The sequence below is a fragment of the Phoca vitulina genome, unplaced genomic scaffold, assembly GCF_004348235.1.
Source record: "Phoca vitulina isolate PV1807 unplaced genomic scaffold, GSC_HSeal_1.0 scaffold2, whole genome shotgun sequence".
NCBI lineage: Eukaryota > Metazoa > Chordata > Mammalia > Carnivora > Phocidae > Phoca > Phoca vitulina.
In genome coordinates this window covers 11,432,629-11,452,441 of record NW_022589705.1, presented here as the reverse complement: position 1 = coordinate 11,452,441, position 19,813 = coordinate 11,432,629, and the positions used below count along the sequence as shown (strand labels likewise).

Here is a 19,813-nt window from a genome sequence, read left to right as displayed (position 1 = left end):
AACCATAAAAATTGTGAACGTGAGCTTGTAGTATATGATTATTTACAAACTGTGTATTACTGTACTGGTGAAGCATAATCTTTATATATAGCACATCCTATACACATAAGTATATCATAAAATGTAACCCTAAAATAGAAAATTTTTTTAAACAAAAAGGAAAACTTCTCTCATCCCATTGGATTGTTTTGATTACCCCTAGGTCAGGGATGCACATCCTATTTTAGAGCCACTGCAGTGAAGGGCAAGGTGAACTCTCCAGTAGCCTAAGAGGTATGTCAGGACTAGGCTGGGTATTTAGAAACCCCGAGCACTCTAGAGATTAAGGTCTCTGCAATCCTTAAACCAATATGGAGACCCTGCAAATGAAGAAATGTAGACATTCAGTAAATATTGGTTTAATAAGAAAGTAAAGGATTGCATTAATTTTTGAAGCAAGTGGGCTAACCTTATTTTATTAAATATTTACATATCTTAGGCTCCTTAATTGTAAACACAAGTTTTGAGTCTTATGCAAAATATACAAATTTAAAAAATCCTAGAATGTACATTTTTTTAATGGTGTTAATTCTTTTCTTCCCTAGGATGCCATTGATAATAGATTAGATTCAAAAGAATGGCCATATTGTTCCCAGTGTCCAGCAGTATGGAATGGCTCAGGAGCTGTAAGGTAAAACCTATCAATTGAAATTGTCAGTATGATATTGCAGACTAATAATTGAAATGGTACAGAAGGAGCTCATACTGGCAACTCTCCTGGAGGCATAGTCACTTAAAAGGCAGTGTTTCTTTAACTGCAACCTATTTTTTTTTTTTTTTTTAAATGCAACCTATTTTAAATGAGTCCAAGTAAGCAGTATGAAAATGTACTTTATCATAAAAAAATGAGTGCCCTATCTTATGCAGGGGTGTCAACTCCCAGTCCCTCCCTACTTTGCACAATACCAAGGCTTCATTAAACGGGTAAACACCCAAGTCTTGTTTGCTAAGATTAGACTAACTCTCCACAAGGCAGACCAAGCCTCAACTCAGTTTACCACTCTAGTTTTTAGCTTCCTCTTTATTGCTAGCCTTTGGAGATTTCTCTTATTTGTTTACTTTCATTGTGCTTTTAAAAAGAAGTTCACTCTTAAAAATGAAACAAGATGAAACCAGAGAGGGAGACAAACCATAAGAGACTCTTAAGCATAGGAAACAAATGGAGGGTTGCTGGAGGGGACAGGGGTGGAAGGTTGGGGTAACTGGATGATGGACATTGGGGAGGGTATGTGTTGTAATGAGCACTGGGTATTATGTAAGACTGATGAATCACAGACCTATACCCCGAAACAAATAATACATTATATGTTAATTAATTGAATTTAAATTTAAAAAATTTTTTAAATAAATAAAGAGTGAAAAAAAGTTCACTCTTATTTTAACCAAAGCTTCTAGGTGCTTTCTAGAGTGAGATTTTCAGAATCTAGGGCTTTAATTATTATTTTTATATCTATCAGAATGTAAAACACTAGCACAACATCTTATACATGTATGTGAAACAAATTAAATATAATCCCATTGTCCTAAAATTGCTATTCAGAAATTTAAAAATTGTTAGTCACATAATTGTTTAAGCAGTATTTATCTCCTTTTTTTTGTTGTTCTTACTCTATTTCTCTTTTATTTTTCTTTTGAAAAAAAATTTATTTTTAAGATTTATTTATTTTAGAGAAAGAGTGTGTGCGTGTGCAAGAGTGGGGATAGGGGCAGAGGGAAAGAATCTCAAGCAGACTCCCCACTGAGCACAGAGCTGACACAGGGCTTGATCTCATAACCCTGAGATCATGGCCTGAGCCGAAATTGAGTTGGATACTCAACCAACTGGGCCACCTAGGTGCCCCCTTGAAATAGTTTTTAAACCAAAATTGCACTTTTAGTATCTCCTTGATTTGTTTTATATGGGAATCATGAGTGTATCTTATTCCTGTTTCATCTTTCAAAACCAGTTACTGATTCTCTTTACTTTCTTCCTATTGTTTACTCCCTCATCATTTCTTAAGATGGCAGATGGAAATTATCTAGACAAGAACATTATTAAAAGTTTACCATGGGATCCTACATTTCAGGGTCTTAGAGGTCCTCTAGAAAGAACATGGTTTCCAAAATGGGTAACAAGATGATTTGGGGGGATATTTATTTTTACCTGAAAAAGGGAGAAATTAAACTTTATTAATAGACACCAGTATACATATCTAATTTATAAACTAATATATATTTTTAATAGAAGTACATAAATTTTTATTTTGAAATATTTACTTTTCACATAAAAGCTCAAAATTTTTTACCAGTGGAGTGTGAGATCAAAAAAAGTGATTCCTATGATCTTGAGCAGTGCTACCCCATAGAACTTTCTTTCAGTAATGGAAATGTCATGTATCTGCCCTCACCAATATGAGTCAGTAGCCACGTGGAGCTGTTGAGCACTTGATATGTGGCTAGTATGACTGCGTTTTTAATTTTAATTAATTTAAATTTAAATAGCCTCATGTAGCTAATGGCTGCTGTATTAGACAATGCTGATCTAGAGCATCTGGGGGAGGAAATGATAGAAACATTAGCTATTATTTATTGAGTGCTTCCTTGGTACCAGATTCCATGCTTTGTGTATCCTCTGCATTATTTCATTTAATCCTGAAAACAACCCTTGACTATTAGAGAGAGGTTCAGTAACTTGCCGAAAGTCTTACTGAATTAGAAAGAAGCAGAATCAGAGTTGTAACCAGGTCTTTTTTTTAACAGCTTTATTGAGGTGTAATTGACTTAATAGCACTGTATATGTTTAAGATCTACAACTTGGTGTTTTGATACATGTACATTGTAAAATGATCACCACAAGCTAATTAATATATCCATCACCTCCACAAACTTACCATTTTCTTTCTTTTGTGTGTGTGTGTGTGTGGTGAGAAGGCTTAATTTAATAATTTAAGATCTACTCTTTTAGCAGATTTCAAGCATACAGTATAATTTTTGGTAACTGTAGTCACCATGCAGTACATTAGATCTCCAGAATTAATTCATCTTGTATAACTGAAACTGTGTGTCCTTTGACCAACACTACCTCATTTCCCCTCCCCCCCCCAGCCCCTGGCAACCAACATTCTATCCTCTGCCTTATGAATTTGACTGTCTCAGATGCCACATAGAAGTAAGATCATGCAGTGTTTGTCTTTCTGAGTCCAATGTAATTTCACTTAGCATAATGTCCTTCAGGTTCATCCATGTTGTTGCAGTTAGCAGAATTTCCTTCTTTTTTAAATTTTTATTTAATTTTTATTTTTTTAAAAGATTTTATTTATTTATTTGAGAGAGCGTGCAAGCACAGGTGAGAGGGAGGGGTAGAGGGAGAGGGGAAAGCAGATTCCCCACTGAGCAGGGAGCCCACCTCAGGGCTCAATTCCAGGGCCCTGAGATCATGACCTGAGCCGTAAGCAGACGCTAAACTGACTGAGCCACCCAGGCACCCCTTTCCTTCTTTTTTTTTAAAGGCTGAATAATATTCCACTGCATATATACACTACGTTTTCTTTATCCATCTCTCCACCAATGGACATTTAAGTGTTGTCCGTGTTTCGGCTATTGTGAATAATGCTGCAGTGAACACAGGAATGCACATATGTCTTCAGTACCTCCTACCGTCCTACCTCAGTGAGTTTCAGCATGGGATGTCCTGGTACCACATCAGCTCCAAATCCGGTGCTTCCCTCCCTGTACCTATAAAATAGAGCTGACACTCTTTTATTTCATATGAAGAAATAACATACTTGAGAAGTCTATGACTTTCTGAAGTTAAAAAAATGGGAGTGACACTGAAACAAGAGGGTTTTAAAGACTTCAGAAAGTCATAGACTTTTGGGGCACCTGGGTGCCTCCATTAAGCGTCTGACTCTTGGTTTTGGCTCAGGTCATGATCTCAGGGTCCTGGGATCAAGCCCCATGTCGGGCTCTGTGCTCAGCATGGAGTCTGCTTGAGTTTCTTTCTCCCCCTCCCTCTACTCCTCCCCCATACACACTCTCTCTCTCTCTCTAAAATAAATAAATCTTTAAAAAAATGGTAAGTCATAGACTTTTCAGGTATATAGAGTAAAAGTGCTGAATTAGGTTATGAGTGATTTGTCCAAACGCTCTATTAGATCAAAATTAAAGTTGAAGTGGGGCTGGCCTACCTAACCTGTCTTGGTTCTCCAGTCATACCATAGTTAAGTCCTTTCCATAAAATCAGGGTAATTGGTGCCAGATTTGAGTTTGCTTAAGTTAGGCTTTTTAAAAACTCTACAAGCACTATGGCTTTGGAAAAGTTTTTAACATGTTTGTGTATGTTTATTTTTTAGTGCTCGCCAGAAACCCAGAACTAATTACTTAGAGGACCGAAAAAATGGGTCAAAGCTGATTGTTTTTGTAATCGGAGGAATTACATACTCTGAAATGCGTTGTGCTTATGAAGTTTCTCAGGCACATAAATCCTGTGAAGTTATTATTGGTAAGACATGTTTTCCTCTTTTCAATTTTTTTTAAGCAAACTAAATGCAAAACTTTATGTTGAAAGTTACATGTAGGTCTAAATTGTTGAGTGCAAAAAAACTTATTAATCATAATGTGTTTTATCTGATGTACTAGAGTTTTTTCCTGGTTGACTTTTTTGATAATTTGATTTTTAAAGATTCTGATTTTGAGGGAATAAGCTTCAAAATATTTTATTATTTAGATATTATTAAAAATGTCCTTTAAAGTATTATATTCCAGACTTGCCCTTATTATTAAATAATTTTTGAGACATAAATACATTTCTACTACAGAAGTACTTTGAATGTTTTTGTGGATGTGAACCTGACATTGGCAAGTCCTATATGGAATTTAGTTTTAAGAACTTCAGTCAAAGCCACTGATACGGAAACTCTCCTCCTCTGTGGAGTGCAGCATTTGTATACCCGCTGTAAATCTGCACAACAGCTTAATGACCTGTGATTGAGCAGTGATTCTTCTGTTCTGCCACAGGGATAGTAACGTCCAGTTCTGATCGTCAGCGTATCAGTGTATTGCACAAAGTAGACAGAGTACTAGCAGTGGTTTACTGAGCGTGCTGTGCAATGAAGAGGAGGGACTGAAATACTGTGGTATAGGCAGATGCCAGGAATGTGTCCTATAGAAATTTTGTTAAATTGCCCCAAGCTATGGCACTTTGCAAATTTGAGGGACAGAGCAATATAATTAGCCAATTAAGTTCTGGCCTCTGAAATTTTATCTTTTCTCCTACCAGGTTCTACGCATATTTTAACACCCAGAAAGCTTTTGGATGATATAAAGATGCTAAATAAACCCAAGGATAAAGTCTCCTTTATTAAGGATGAATAATGATTTTTTTTTTTTTTTGGAGATTCTTATTAGCATGTTCAACTAAAATAAATCAAGACAAAGTTGCTATCATGTAATTTAAACAATGTAAATATTTTATGGAATAATGATTTTTCAAATCTATTTCTTAAGGGACTTTATGGTTACATATCATTGGATTTGCCATTTTTAATAATTTAAATGGTGTTGCTGCTTTGTAGATGATGAGAAGAAATGTTCAAATGCTTTCTAAAAGGAAATTTTTCACCTTTGGAACTGAATATATTAGAATTGTGGGTAATTCTTCACAACTACCTATGTACATACTAATTACTTATCAGATACTTACCTGTCTTATGCTCAAGTATAGTTTTTTGGGAAAGAACTGATTTTAAATGAAAAGGCTGTAAAAGTAAAAACTGTGTGTATGTCATGATTTTCTCTAAGTGGAGTTTTTCAATTGAAATTCATAATTTCTTTTATGTGTAAAATAATTGTCATTAATAGAAATAGAATAATTTCACAGGGTATACTGTCTTCCTAGATACTTCTAAAGAACAGTTTTATATAATTTCAAAATCATGTATGTTTAAAGTAGAAAACCAAAAATAAGTGTGAATATTCTAAGAGAAAATAAATGTATAGTTACAAAAGTTATCTTTTTGGGGGCAGGGGAGGAAGGGGAAGTTGGGAAGTTTAAAAGTTCTAAATCAGAGAGTTACAAAAAAGAAAAAGAATGCACCATAATCTTCCCACCAAGATAGCCCCTGTTGACTTTTTATAAAAACAATGTAATATTTGTATAAGGTTGGATAATAAAAGGATATGTCTGCACATGCGTTACACAAAGGGAATGTGTTCATTTCAAATCTCTCCTTTTACCTGGCCTCATAGTGGCCTCATAATTTTATATATTACTCATCTTCAGAGTTTTGCTCTTATATATAATGCTGCATTGTTTGGGAACATACCTTTGCAAACATACACAAATACTTCTATAATATCTTCTAGCAATGGCATAGCTGGTCAAAGTATTTGTGCATTTAAATATAGTTGACTTTTGAACAACGTGGGTTTAGCTGACCCCAGCCCCCCAGCCCCAACCATGCAGTTGAAAATCTGTTGAAAAACTGTTTACTCCTCAAAAACTTTACTAATAGCATACTGTTGACCAGAAGCCTTACTGAAAACAAAGTCGATTAACACAAATTTTGTGTTGTATGTATTATTTATTATATTCTTACAATAAAGTGGGAGAAAAAAATGTTAAGAAAATACATATACAGTATTGTACTATATTTGTCCAAAAAATCTGTGTAAGTGGACCTGTGCAGTTCAAACCCGTGTTGTCCAAGAGTCAACATGTTGATAGATACCACCATTTTACATTTTTATGTAGATAAACCCATCACTTTTCCTTTTTGGTTTCTGAATTATATGTTGTACTTAGAAATAACCTTTTACAACCAAAATGATAAATTCATTGTTTCTTCTAGAACATTTCAATAGGTTCATTTTATTTTTACAGGTAATTCATCCATCTGGAATTGACTTTAGTGTGACAATGTATGCCAGGTATTGTCTCTTAGCACTCGGCATTATGTCCCATGCCTCCCCATCTCATACCACAGGGGATGAAAGGCTAAAAATGAAGTTTTGCAGACTCAAAGATAAGCAGGGTTCAGAACTGGTTAGGTTCTGCCGGTGATTTGCATTTGGTCAAGATTTGGAAGGTAGAGACCATCTACCATGCTGTACTAGTGGACAAGCAAGCTCCTGCCACCTGACGTTGTTTGTAGCAACTAGACGCCGTGTCTCAGTGTCTGTCACCTGCTGCATGGGCTTGCGGCAGTGCTGGTGGCAGCAACGGCGCTGACTTCCTGTGCCCTGCGTCCCAGAAGATGATACAACCCGAGTCTAAAAGCTATGTTGGCCCCCAGTTTCTGCCCCTTCAGCTTTTTCTCTGATTTTTTAAAAAGATAGTATTTATTTATTTATTTGAAAGAGACCGAGAACAAGCAGGGGGAGGGGCAGAGGGAGAAGCAGACTCCCCGCTGAGCGCAGAACCCAACACCGGGCTCAATCTCAAGACCCCGGAGATCATGACCTGAGCCGAAGTCAGATGTTTAACCGACCGAGCCACCCAGGCGCCTCTTTTTCTCTGATTTTTAAGGACCTCTGTTAATTTCTATTCTTTGAAATACCTGCGGATTTTCTTTTCCTACAGTGAACCCTGACTGATACAGTATTTAACCAGGGATCCAGCTTTCTTCCTAAACAGCCAGATATTGTACAGATTTCATTGGGTAATCCCTCTTTCCCCGTCTAGTCTGAAATACTACCTTTATCATAGACTAAATTTATATTTGTATTTTGGTCTATTTCTGAATTCTCTTATTGACCTATAGTTCATATGTCTTTCCCTATTTTAATTCATGCTATATTTTATTTTAAAAAATTTTTAGGGGTGCCTGGGTGGCTAGTTGGTTAAGTGTCTCATCAGCCTTTGGCTCAGGTCATGATCCCAGGGTTCTGGGATTGAGCCCCGGCTCGGGCTCCCTGCTCAGCGGGGAGCCTGCTTCTCCCTCTCCCTCTCCCTGCCGCTCCCCACTGCTTGTGCTCTTTTTTTCTCTCTCTCTCTCTCTCAAATAAATAAATAAAATATTTTTTTTAAAAAGGTCTAAAAAATAATTTTAAGCTCCATGCCACACGTGGGGCTTGAACTCATGACCTCAAGATCAAGAGTGGCATGCTTCACCAACTGAGTCAGCCAGACACCCCTAATTCATGCTATATTTTAATGTGTGACAGATATAATCTCCACTCACACCTAAATCACTTATTTTTCAGAGATTTTCTAACTATTACATTTTTCTAAATGAACTTCAGTATCATTTGGTTAATACCAAAACTTATTTTGGTATTTTCATTAGCTTTGCAATAAATTTATAGGTTACTTTAAGAGGCATGGACAGCTCGGGGCTCCTGGGTGGCTCAGTCGGTTAAGCATCTGCCTTCGGCTCAGGTCATGATCCCAGGGTCCTGGGATCGAGTCCCATATTGGGCTCCCTGCTCAGCGGGGAGTCTTCTTCTCCCTCTGCCCCTCACCCTGCTCACTCTCTCTCTCAAATAAATAAATAAAATCTCTAAAAAAATTGACAGCTCTATAATATTGAAACTTGAAATTCAGGAATATAGAATGTCTTTTTATTTACCTAAATCTTTATGACCTTCAAAACCTTTATTTTCTTCCTATAGGTACTACAGTTGCCATGTCTGTCTTCTGTGGTTCCATATGAATTGGATCTTTTACCTTACTTTCAAACATCTTTTATATAGGAATGTTATTTTTTGATATATTAATTTCATAACTTGCTAGTTTACTAGGTAGTGATAACAAAATAATAATATGCAGGTGCTTACTTAGAGCTTTATATGAGCCAGGTAGTGTTTCAAAGTGCTTATATTACCTCATTTAATCTTCTCACTTAATCCTGTGCGGATAGGCACTATTATCATCATCATCTCCATTTGAAAGCCGAGAAAACTAGGGCCCAAAAAGGTTATGTAACTTAACCTGGGTGTGCGTGTGGAGATGAAAGCCTTGTCTCTCTTCATGCATCGAACATGGGAACAGTTCACTGCCAGTGAAAGGGTTGGTTTTTGGTGTCTGCGTTTTATCTGAGGCCCTTGTATACCTTGGTTACTATCTGTCCAGAGTTAGTATGTATGTGGAGCAGAGATTTACACTGATCCAGTGCCCTGTGACAGGTGGAACCAAGAGTGTGGTGGCAGCACACACTGGCCCATTCAGTCACTTAACACCTCACTGATGACTTTGTCCTATCACAGTGATGTGAGATCCTTTGAGGCCTCCACCCTACATATACTTTAGGCTTAGAATTAGATCGTGTTTCCTAAATCTCTTGCTGAATTTGAAGACATAAGTTATCATCTCACATAAATTCCTGGTATAAACTGATTCCACCTCCAGAATTAGCAATTACGGATTCTGATAAGACCCCGAAAAAGATATTTTGCTGTTAGAACTAACTGAAACCATTTATTCGCTATCTCGGAAGCCCACGCTTGCTTCCTGTTGAAATGCGCTTGGTTTATAAAGTATAGTGGATTCACATTGTTCAGCCATATTCACAAAAAAATAAAAATATCAGCCGTTCACAAAGACACAAAAATTCTTGGATTTGAGCCGCAAAGGTCCAGATCCTGACAGTTTATTTTGTAAGATGTGATGCCCCCATAACTCAGGTATTTGTAACCCTTTGTGAATTGTCAGGTGGCAGGCAGTTTTCTTTTAAAAATCAAAGGAGCATGGGGCGCCTGGGTGGCTCAGTCATTAAGCGTCTGCCTTCGGCTCGGGTCGTGGTCCCAGGGTCCTGGGATCGAGCCCCGCATCGGGCTCCCTGCTCCGCGGGAGACCTGTTTCTCCCTCTCCCACTCCCCCTGCTTGTGTTCCCTCTCTTGCTATCTCTCTCTCTGTCAAATAAATAAATAAAATCTTTAAAAAAAAAAAAAAAATCAAAGGAGCAACAAAGTCTTCATCCCACGGTAAAATTTCTACTACCAAAACAACATTTTGAGTATTAAAAATAAACATATTCAAATTTAGTATGAATTAGGTCTATTTTAAATCCTTAACCGTAAGATTACAGTTGAAAGGAGTGATTAAAAGATGAGTTTTCATGGGGCGCCTGGGTGGCTCAGTTGGTTAAGCGACTGCCTTCGGCTCAGGTCATGATCCTGGAGTCCCGGGATCAAGTCCCACATCGGGCTCCCTGCTCAGCAGGGAGTCTGCTTCTCCCTCTGACCCTCCTCCCTCTCATGCTCTCTGTCTCTCATTCTCTCTCTCGCAAATAAATAAAATCTTAAAAAAAAAACAGATGAGTTTTCATTTGTATAATCGAATAAAGTGGATGGCTAGGACTTTTTTTTTTTTTAAAGAGTTAAAAGCATTGCCCCTCATCCTGCTTCTTGCTCCTGGCAGCCTCAAGCCACCGGAGCACCACTACATGTTGGAAGCACACAGAAAGAGGCCTCTGGACGGTGGATGCTGCCATCCTCCTGCTCTCAGCAATGGTGAGCCCCTTGACTCAGCATTAGAAATACAATTACTTTTCGCTAATGAACTTGTTTTTCTGGTCTGTTACTGCAGCAGAATTAGAAGAGAGATCTGTCAAAATTTACACAAAGAAGGGAGGAGACAGCCAAGGCTACAGGATCAGTAAACATAAAGTTATCTTTGTAAATCAGAGCCTAGCACTTTTCCAGAAATTCTTAAGGACATTGCCCTATTTCTGTTTCTTAGATTAAGCACGTTGCAGTGATGGTTCATAATAATCCTCAATCATTAAGGAAATGTAAAATTACATTTAGGATATAGTTTAATAAAGCAGAGATGAGCCATATTTTTAAATAAATGATTATAATAGTTAATGTTTCTCTAAAGGTTAGTTGAGGGTTTAGGAATATTCATTTATGGTGGTCCTTTCTAACCTGGGTTCCGTGGGTTTGCTTTAGGTGTCCATGAACTTTTAAAAATTGTGTGTGTTCTTATATCCCTTTTCCCTGCAAGAGGGGACCATGGGGGAGGGAGACTCCATAGCTTTCTTCAGTTTCTCAAAGACAGTTGAACCCAGAAAAGATTAAGAACTAATGAATCATACGAGAACCCTTCAAGCCAGGGAAGTGTAATTTTAAACTTGGGGACAGGATAGTGTTGCTTGGCACACAAAACAGGTTATCAACTTGTGATTAAATTTAGGTAAGTGATGAATCTAGAAGCCTCTTAGCATATACACAGTTAAAGCTCCCTTTTTTTTCTCTTAAAATGCTACTACCACGGACGCCTGGGTGGTTCAGTTGGTTAAGCGTCTGCCTTCGGCTCAGGTTGTGATCCCAGAGTCCTGGGATCGAGCCCCACATCCGGCTCCCTGCTCAGCGGGAAGCCTGCTTCTCCCTCTCCTACTCCCCCTGCTTGTGTTCCCTCTCTCGCAATGTCTCTCTATCAAATAAATAAAATCTTTAAAAAAAAAAAAAAAAAGGCTACTACCAGTCTTCACTCTCTACCTTATGGTGCCAAGACTTAAAGTACCAAGTACCTTCAGCCACAAAGTCAGAGACATCTTCAGCCTGGCCTCTGCTTTATCTCTTCTAAGGCACCCGAAACCAATTTCCAAGCCCCAAAGTTAAAAATAGCCCATTCTCCAGCCAGCTAGACAAATAGCAGCTGCCTTGGCCACAAAAATCTTCAAAGTGGGAATGGATTCAACTCTTTACCACTGAGCAAAGCTCTGGGGGTTGGGAAACCATTTGTTGACTGTTTCGAGTAAATAGAGACCTCAGGAAGCAGGGAAAGAGCCAATCATGTGCTGCTCTGTCATTAAAGAGGTTATAAAGCAGTCTTAAAGAAGCAAATCAAAATCTTATTCTGACATTCTACATGAAATGCTATACATTTAGTTAATCCCCGGTACATAGTTTTAGTGAATTGTCTTCACTTTGTCCCAAATTCATTAATCTCATTTTTGCATCTGACTTCAAGAGATCTTCATGTAATTTATATTATAAACATATTGTAAGAATTTCATACCGTACAGAAAGTAAAAGCACCATAAGGTAGAGAGTGAAGACTGGTAGTAGCATTTTTTTTTTTTTTAAAGATTTTATTTATTTGATAGAGAGACATTGCGAGAGAGGGAACACAAGCAGGGGGAGTAGGAGAGGGAGAAGCAGGCTTCCCGCTGAGCAGGGAGCCGGATGTGGGGCTCGATCCCAGGACTCTGGGATCATGACCTGAGCCGAAGGCAGACGCTTAACCAACTGAACCACCCTTCCCTGAACGATGCCCAGTTTCCATTTCCTGGAGGTCCACTGAATATTTTTGTGTATTGTTCCAGAAAATATGTATGCCCTTTGAAAAACATACACAAATGCGGTCACACTACATATATTAGTTGTCTTGCTTTTTTTCACTATCTTGCAAGATTATCCACCTCATTTTTTTCCAGTGGTGCAGAGCGCTAACTGTATGCCTGTCGTTATTTATGAATCCCCACAGAGTATTAGATCGTTCCACTTGGGGGCTCTTTCTCTCAGTGCTCCAGTGGCCACCCCTGTGTAATACGATGGCCTGTGGTGTGAGTCACCTATGAAGTAATTGCTAAGAGTGGGGTTTCTGCTCAGAAGGCGAGTGCTTTTACATTGGTAGGATTTGGTACCAAGTAGCCTTCCCACCAGGTTACACCAATTTACACTTCCATCCCCAGGGTACAAGAGCACCTGGCACCCCCAGCCTCACTGACACTGGCTTTTCTAAACTTTAGTTTTTGCCATACTTACAGGCAAAGGTATAGTTTGGTTCTATCCTTTTTTTTTTTTTTTTTAAGTAATCTCTACACCCAAGGTGGGGCTCGAACTCTTGACCCTGAGATCAAGAGTCGCATGCTCTTCCCACGGAGTCAGCCAGGCACTCCTAGTTTATTGCTTTGATTTCTTTTATTATGAGTTAGGAATAACAGATTTATTTTAAAATAAATACTTGTTGATTTCAATTTTAAGAATCAGGGTCCATTGTTTTTTCCTTTTAAGCACTTGGTGCCCCCCCATTTCTTACAGTTTTGGTATTTTCTCTAGAAAGTCACCTTCCTAAATGGCATAATAAGATACTTTTGGGGGGAAGATCAGTTTCCTTTGCATTTCTCTTTTTTTTTAAGTCCTCGGTTGCCTTGGGTCGAACTAGTATTTCAGTTGATTCCTCCATCTCTGTACTTTGGCAAGATTTTCTGCAATAGTTCTAATCATTCGATCAGTAGTGTCTTTCAAAATGGTTGCTGTCCTCAGGGCATGATCCAAAGACGAGTTTAAAATCTACAAAGGGAAAGTCCACACATTTTGTTTAAAGTTACTGTTTCTGTTAATTGGGTTATCTCATTATTAAACATTGCAAGGTGGAATTTTTGGAGTATTCTTTTCCCACCCAGTCTATTCCTGTTTTTGACAGTTGGTTTCCTAGGAAACCAGTCTGAGATGGAATATATTTTTTAGGGAAAGGGACAGAAAAAAAAAAAAGACCCAACACATGACCGATGAGTGTGAATCAGAGGGTGAGATCAGCAACCTGCCAGGCTGTTGCCCTGCCACAGAGGAAGAGATCTGTGAGAAAGAAGGCAAGCTCTTTGGGGGTCGTCGAAGGGGACGGAGGAGTCATAACCCCTGGGAGGGCACCCAGGGGGATTAGTGCTTGCGTTGGAAGCATTTGAAAGTGGCCTGGGATTTGACTGGAAAATTGGGAACCAGGCAGTTCTAATCCCAGTGTCACTGGAACAGACTTGGGAGCGGCTGGAAACAGTCTGCTGCCTTCATTCCCGGCCCAAGGGATCCTGTAGCCGAGGCACCACCCACAAAACACTTTCTCCAGGAAATTTCCCTTGGAACCAATTTAGGAATAATACAAACCACGTGGCTGCTCAGGCTGTGTGTCTCTGTGTTAGTGCTGAGCACAAATTGTGTTTGTGCATTTTCTGGTGCCCCCATACTGTAATAATTTAAAAGGTTTTATGGTCAAGACCATACTTACAAGCTGCAAGGATTCTAGAATGTTTTTGTTTTTCTTTTCTAAGTCCTCACCTCAGATTCTGTTTCTTCAATACTGCCAAAGTTGCTTAAGGATTTGCTTCCAGAAATCCTGCAGGAGTGGAAATGGGGTGAGGGTGTAGCAAGGTCTGAATGGTAGGTCATGAAAACCTTAAGATTTTTTCTGGAGGGCAAAAGCATATTTGTATAAAACTGCCCTCTCCCCTTGAGCTCGTGGTGGTTCAGTAATGGCTGTGTGTGTGTGTGTGTGTGTGTGTGTGTGTGTGTGTGTGTTGGGGGTGAGGAGTTTGTGCTCTCTCTGCCTTTCGCCTATAGTTCTGTTGTGGCTGACCACAGAAATAGTTTGTTCCACAACCATGAAGGGTGTTTTCTCCCAGAATCTGCTCTTCTTCCGTTGCCACAGAAAGAGGCAAAACTCTGATTTTTATTAGGTTTTCATTCTTTTCAGGCCAGCCTTCTATCCTGCATATTTATAAAACAAATGCACACAAATCTGCCAATTGCAAGCACTTTGAGTTGAGTTCATTCTAGCACCAGTGAGCTTACAAAGTAAGGAGGCAGCAGCAGTAGAAAGATAAAAGCAGCACCTCTTTAAGCAGGCTCCCCTTGCCTACTACACTATGACTCCAGTGTCACCACGTACGGTTGTTGTAGTTGCGCACTGCATAGCTCTGGGAGGTTTCATTCACAGTGTATGCAAAGGGCACTGCGTGGTGCTATGCTTTGCACAACAATGAGTAGTGGCCTTAAGGGATGCCACAAGACATTGCCTGTTGACAGGTGGGCCATGGAGCCATCCTCATGTCCCCCTGGCTTGAGATTCCTTCTGTTAAGCATTACTTCTTTGGTACATAGGACACTTGTAGCAGTCATCTCCAGAAAGTCTGGCTTCAAATGCTTGTGACCCAAAGCCTCCCTTCATCCCCCCCCCCCCCCACGACCACCACCACATTCACATGAGTTGGTTCCGCAGGTTAGTTTAACACATTGGATCTATCGTCCAGTTGAGAGCATCAGAGAACATGAGCATCAGGAGCCCCTAGCTAATGAAAAACTCCAGGCAGAGCAGGGCAGTGTGGTGCAGTGGAAAGGGCATGGGCTTCAGAGTCCTCTGTCTCCCTACCTCCAATCAGTCACCATGATCAACAATAATAGCCATCACTTGCTGAATGCCAGGTACCTTTCCAAGTGCTTTCTATGTATTGACCCAATCCTCAATGAGTTTGGCACTATTATGATTCCCATTTGGGGAATAATGGGGAAATAATGGTGGGGAAAGGGAGGCACAGAGAGGTCAGGCAACCAGCTCAAGGACACAGAACCAAGATGCAAACCCAAGACCTCGCCAGAGGCAACATTCTTAAACACTACACTGCATTATCGTAGGAGCTAGTGCGTTCAGACTGAGTGAGTGAGTGCAGAGCCTGAACTATTAACCACTCTGCTACACTATTGATTCTGCCTCCTAGAGAGCTCTTGAATACTAGACCTCTCTCTTTCCTTCTCTACCACCCTTGGCCAAGCTACCATCATTTCACCTGGAATATTGCACCAGCCTCTTACTTGGCCTTTGTGCTCCAATCCTTGACTCCTCTACTCCATTCCCACTCCTTTGGTACTTAGAATGATCTTTTAAAACACTAGGAAACTTTACAAACACCTTCATTGGCTTATTATACTCAAGAGTCTGAAATCCTTCCTGTAGCCGACAAGCCCTTGCATGGTCTGGCCCTACCCATCCCATCAGCTTCCCCTAACCAGCCCCATCATGGCCCACAGCCATGCGTACTACACTGATCCAGAACTTGCCAAGGGGCCTTCCCATTCCAGCAAGCTCTCTTAGACTGGAATGTCTTCACTCTTACCTCTACATCCCCTTGCTAGTTGATTCACACTTATCCTTTGGTGTTCAGCTTCCCTGAACCTCCAAATTAGGTAATGGCACTCAGTACACCCCCTTTTTGGCACTTACAAAGACTGGCTCTTCTACCAAAAAAGTAACTTCCATGAGGGCAGGGACAGTAGTTTAATTTTTCACTGTGTCCTCAGAACCCGGCACAAGAGGCTGCTATTAACACTCAAATACTTGTTGAAGAATAAATGAATGTTTGAAGTATCAGCCATACTTTGGTTTAAATCTTGGCTTGACTACTTATGATCTAGGTGATCTTGGGCCAGTAATTTCATGCACTAAGCACATTGTATGTACCCAACTGATTGGTAGTCATTTTTGTTGTTATTAATAATAAAATAATACTTACTTTCCTGGTATGGGCTCATGTTCATCATGAGAGGATTTTGGATTCGATGTCTGGGAACAGATCCATTCTGGTTTTGAACAAGCTGAAAAATGTTAGCTATGATTAAATTCAGAGCATCGCAAATGATCCCCAAATGGTGGCTATATGGGTATCATTTCCCGAACTTTTCTGTATGAAGGAAATATTTCATGAAATTTTAAGAAGTAAGAAAATTAGGGAACATAGAAAACAAAGAACTTTCTATCAAGTATTCTGAATTCAGGAAAAGAATTTCAACTTATTTATTGTAAGAAATTCAACTTTTAAAGGGAGTTTTATCAGTAGCCACAAGACCAGGAGTCTAGGTTTAGGTTCGCTGGGTGCTAGCTGTGGACATCTGAGCATGCCGTCCAACTTCTGCGGACTCAACTACTTCATCTGACAAGTGGAGGGATAGCTAATCCCTTTGACGGGGATTGAAGTCTTCTCCAAACCCATGAGCAAGGTTTCTAGGAGTCAGAAACTAAACTACATGACTAAGACAATTCCGGAAAATAGAGACTAAACAGAAAAGAAGATAAACGTAGGAAAGACACCATGGAAGACAAGAAGAAAGCCAGGGAAAGGAAGAGAGGAGAGTCGATGGCCAATAAATATGCCTTCTCTGTTGCTGGTTCTCCTTCCCTGGTCTCCTGTCTTATTCACCAGTCTCTCATAACTAGGCTTCATTCCCCCTCAGGAGGGTCCCATTTGACAAGGGAACTGGGAGACATTGTCCCTCAGACATGGAAGGCAGAGCAGAAGCCAGAAAGTCCAAATTAGTCATGTTGACCACCCGAACTTAAGTCGTGATGAGCAGAGGTACTAAAGCGTTCAGTCTTAATCTTTTGCTAGTCTCCAAATATAAATCTGGATTTTATTTGAAACATAGAAGCTCAGAGTTGGGAAGGATCATAGGGTCATCTTGTCCAGTTCTAGTCTAGTCTACAGGTTTGCAACATCCTGACAAAGTACATTGTCTCCGGATGGGATCTGTAGAGACATCTCTACAGATGGGGCTCAGGACCTCCCACAACAACCCACTGCATTCCAATTTCTGGAAGGTTCTTTTCAACACTGAGCAATGCCTCCTTATGACTTCTACCCTCTTGGCCACTATATATTTACTAATGCAGCTCAAAGTCACACTTCAGATGACTCAGTTGATCCCTCATTCCCTCATATATTGGAATGACAAGTCTCACGGACTGTGGACCCAAAGGCCAAAGAGATAGTAAAGAAATCTGCTCTGTTGCTTCTGCAGAGTTTAGTGGCTGTCATCTTGAGAGAACACATGCACGTGAAGGATTTGGCAGCTGGGGGGGGCGGTGCATAGGGGACGCACAGCTGAGTTCAATCTGGGAAATGGCATTCCTTCATCTTGGAAATTGGCAATTGTGAAAGATAAGAAACAGTCTCCCTGATGCCCTGTCCACAGATAAGGAGAGAAAGTGCCGGAGGTATGAACTTTCCCACAAGGAGAGGATGTCAAAGAACCAGATGTGGCTGTGGTTCAGAAGCAAAACACGGAGTATTTCCTTCCCTCCCTTTTGTTCCCTCAGCACACTCTGACTTTGTTAATTCTAGCACCGCATTTTGCCACGAACTTCCCTTATTTGGGTACGAGTTCCTTTCGATAAATGGTGAACTCCTTGGGGAGGGAGGAGCCATGTCTTATTCATCTTTATAAATAAATGTTTGTGGGCTTTTAATTTTTTCCAAAGACAGCAAAATTTTGCATTGAAATTAGCATGTTTAAGGAGTATAAAAACAGTCTGTTTCTTTACATGCCGACTTTTAGTAGGGACATATTTAAAGCTTTCACCACTCCTGAATGATAGCAACACTAGTGGTGACTCTTCAGTTGGTCATTTGTGTAGCAAATATTTATTATTTGTTATCAACCTGCACTGAGTTAGCACTTAATAACTTTCGGAGTCCTTTATTGCTAGGATTTCCTATCTCCCAGCCCCAGCCCAGCCTCTGGCCATCCAGGATGCCGGGGGGCCTCAGGTGAGTACTGGAGAGCCAGGCAGCAGGCTGGAGAGGGCAGCCCCCCCCCCCCCAAGGGAAACAGTGGCCGGTGTGATGCGGGTCCCGCACGCCTGAGAGACCAGCCTGCTTACAAAGATGAGATCGTGCAGCAGGTGTACTTACAAGGTGAAGAATTTTTATTTTCGTTTAAAAAGCAGAGCCTGACAAAGGCACTTCTTTCGTTAGGATTTAAGTAATTCTGTCCCGGCATGTTGTATCTGTAATGAAATTCTAAAAAGAAAAGATGAAAAATACAACTCACTGCCGCGGACAGCAGCTGTCCCCACTTACGCCTTCTGTGCAAGGGCCCCGCGTCACGCTCACCTTCTTTGCCACAGACTCTTCGGGAATTATGACTCTTAGTGCCACAGTTCTCACATTTATTATTCTGCAATCCAGTCCCAGAAGCAGAAGAGCAGCTGGGGCCTGCAGCAGAACCTGGAAAAGCCCGAGTTACACAAAGAAAGTGTGAGTTTCTTCACTAGAGTCATAAAGTGTGGCAGCTCTAACCAGTCGGCGCCAAAGTGTCCACTTCCCCAGCTGTGTTCCCAAGGGGAGTTGCCAGCCTCAGGATGACATTTGGAATCCCCGTATGACAACTGAGAGATGTTTTGATAAGTAACAGATCTGATAGGAAAGCCTCAAGAATTTACTCGCACATGGAGGTGCTTAGGGAAGGTCTGCTGAATGGATGGGTCCGTGAGAACGTGGCCCATTGAACCAATTACAAATGCAAGATCGATACTTTTCCAGATTTGCCCTGATATACCCTCATTCTTTTCTCAGACCCTGTTGTGGCCAAGAGCTTGTGTTTTGTCACCCGAACAGTTGGAAAGATGGTTTTTCTCTACATCAATTCCGTAAGCCGATATGGGAAACTGAATTATAGCTTTGCCGTTATCTGTGCCACAGAGGGGCTAGTAGTAGAGAGCGTGTGTCTAGTGCAGGTCTAGGACCTGGCAGGCTGTGGGCGATGGAGCCCTCCAGGTGAGGCTAGAGCGTGAGAGCCTGGGCCAGACAAGTGAGCACATCTCGGCTCCAGGACAGGTGAGACCAGGGGACAAAGACTCTGCCAACGACGCTACCTGCCTTGCTACTCTGGTGATTATGCTCATTTGTAACACTATCTTTCTTTCTTTTTTTTTTTAAGATTTTTATTATTTTTTGAGAGAGAGAGAGAGACAGCGGGAGAGGGAACACAAGCAGGGGGAGTGGGAGAGGGAGAAGCAGGCTTCCCGCGGAGCAGGGAGCCCGATGCGGGGCTCGATCCCAGCACCCTGGGATCATGACCTGAGCCGAAGGCAGACGCTTAATGACTGAGCCACCCAGGCGCCCCTGTAACATCATCTTTCAAGGAGTAAGTCACAATGGGGTGAGCTCTAGGGATGTTTTTTCTTTTCCATATCTCAGTCAGTAGTCATTGAGGGGCGCCTGGGTGGCTCCGTTGGTGGAGCGTCTGACTCTTGGTTTTGGCTCAGGTTGTGATCTCGGGGTCATGAGTCGGGCTCCGTGCTCAG

The 19,813-nt window shown here is 40.7% G+C and overlaps 2 protein-coding genes across 3 annotated transcripts in view; one reads left to right on the top strand and one right to left on the bottom strand.

The window, feature by feature from the left end:
* Window positions 1–5,789, top strand: part of STXBP3 (syntaxin binding protein 3) — a 51,474-nt gene extending 45,685 nt beyond the window's left edge. For both annotated transcript variants that reach the window (XM_032422197.1, XM_032422188.1), the window contains 3 exons: window positions 585–670; window positions 4,371–4,519; window positions 5,297–5,789. In XM_032422197.1, the coding sequence (XP_032278088.1) occupies window positions 585–670; window positions 4,371–4,519; window positions 5,297–5,391 (330 nt within the window). In that variant the 3' untranslated portion in view covers window positions 5,392–5,789. The remainder of the gene's footprint in view (window positions 1–584; window positions 671–4,370; window positions 4,520–5,296) is intronic.
* A 7,254-nt stretch (window positions 5,790–13,043) lies between these two features.
* Window positions 13,044–19,813, bottom strand: part of AKNAD1 (AKNA domain containing 1) — a 35,950-nt gene continuing 29,180 nt past the window's right edge. The window contains exons 10-14 of the mRNA XM_032419599.1: window positions 18,621–18,734; window positions 18,420–18,527; window positions 16,245–16,326; window positions 14,017–14,146; window positions 13,044–13,257 (exon numbers count right to left, since the gene is read on the bottom strand). Of these exons, the coding sequence (XP_032275490.1) occupies window positions 13,126–13,257; window positions 14,017–14,146; window positions 16,245–16,326; window positions 18,420–18,527; window positions 18,621–18,734 (566 nt within the window). The 3' untranslated portion in view covers window positions 13,044–13,125. The remainder of the gene's footprint in view (window positions 13,258–14,016; window positions 14,147–16,244; window positions 16,327–18,419; window positions 18,528–18,620; window positions 18,735–19,813) is intronic.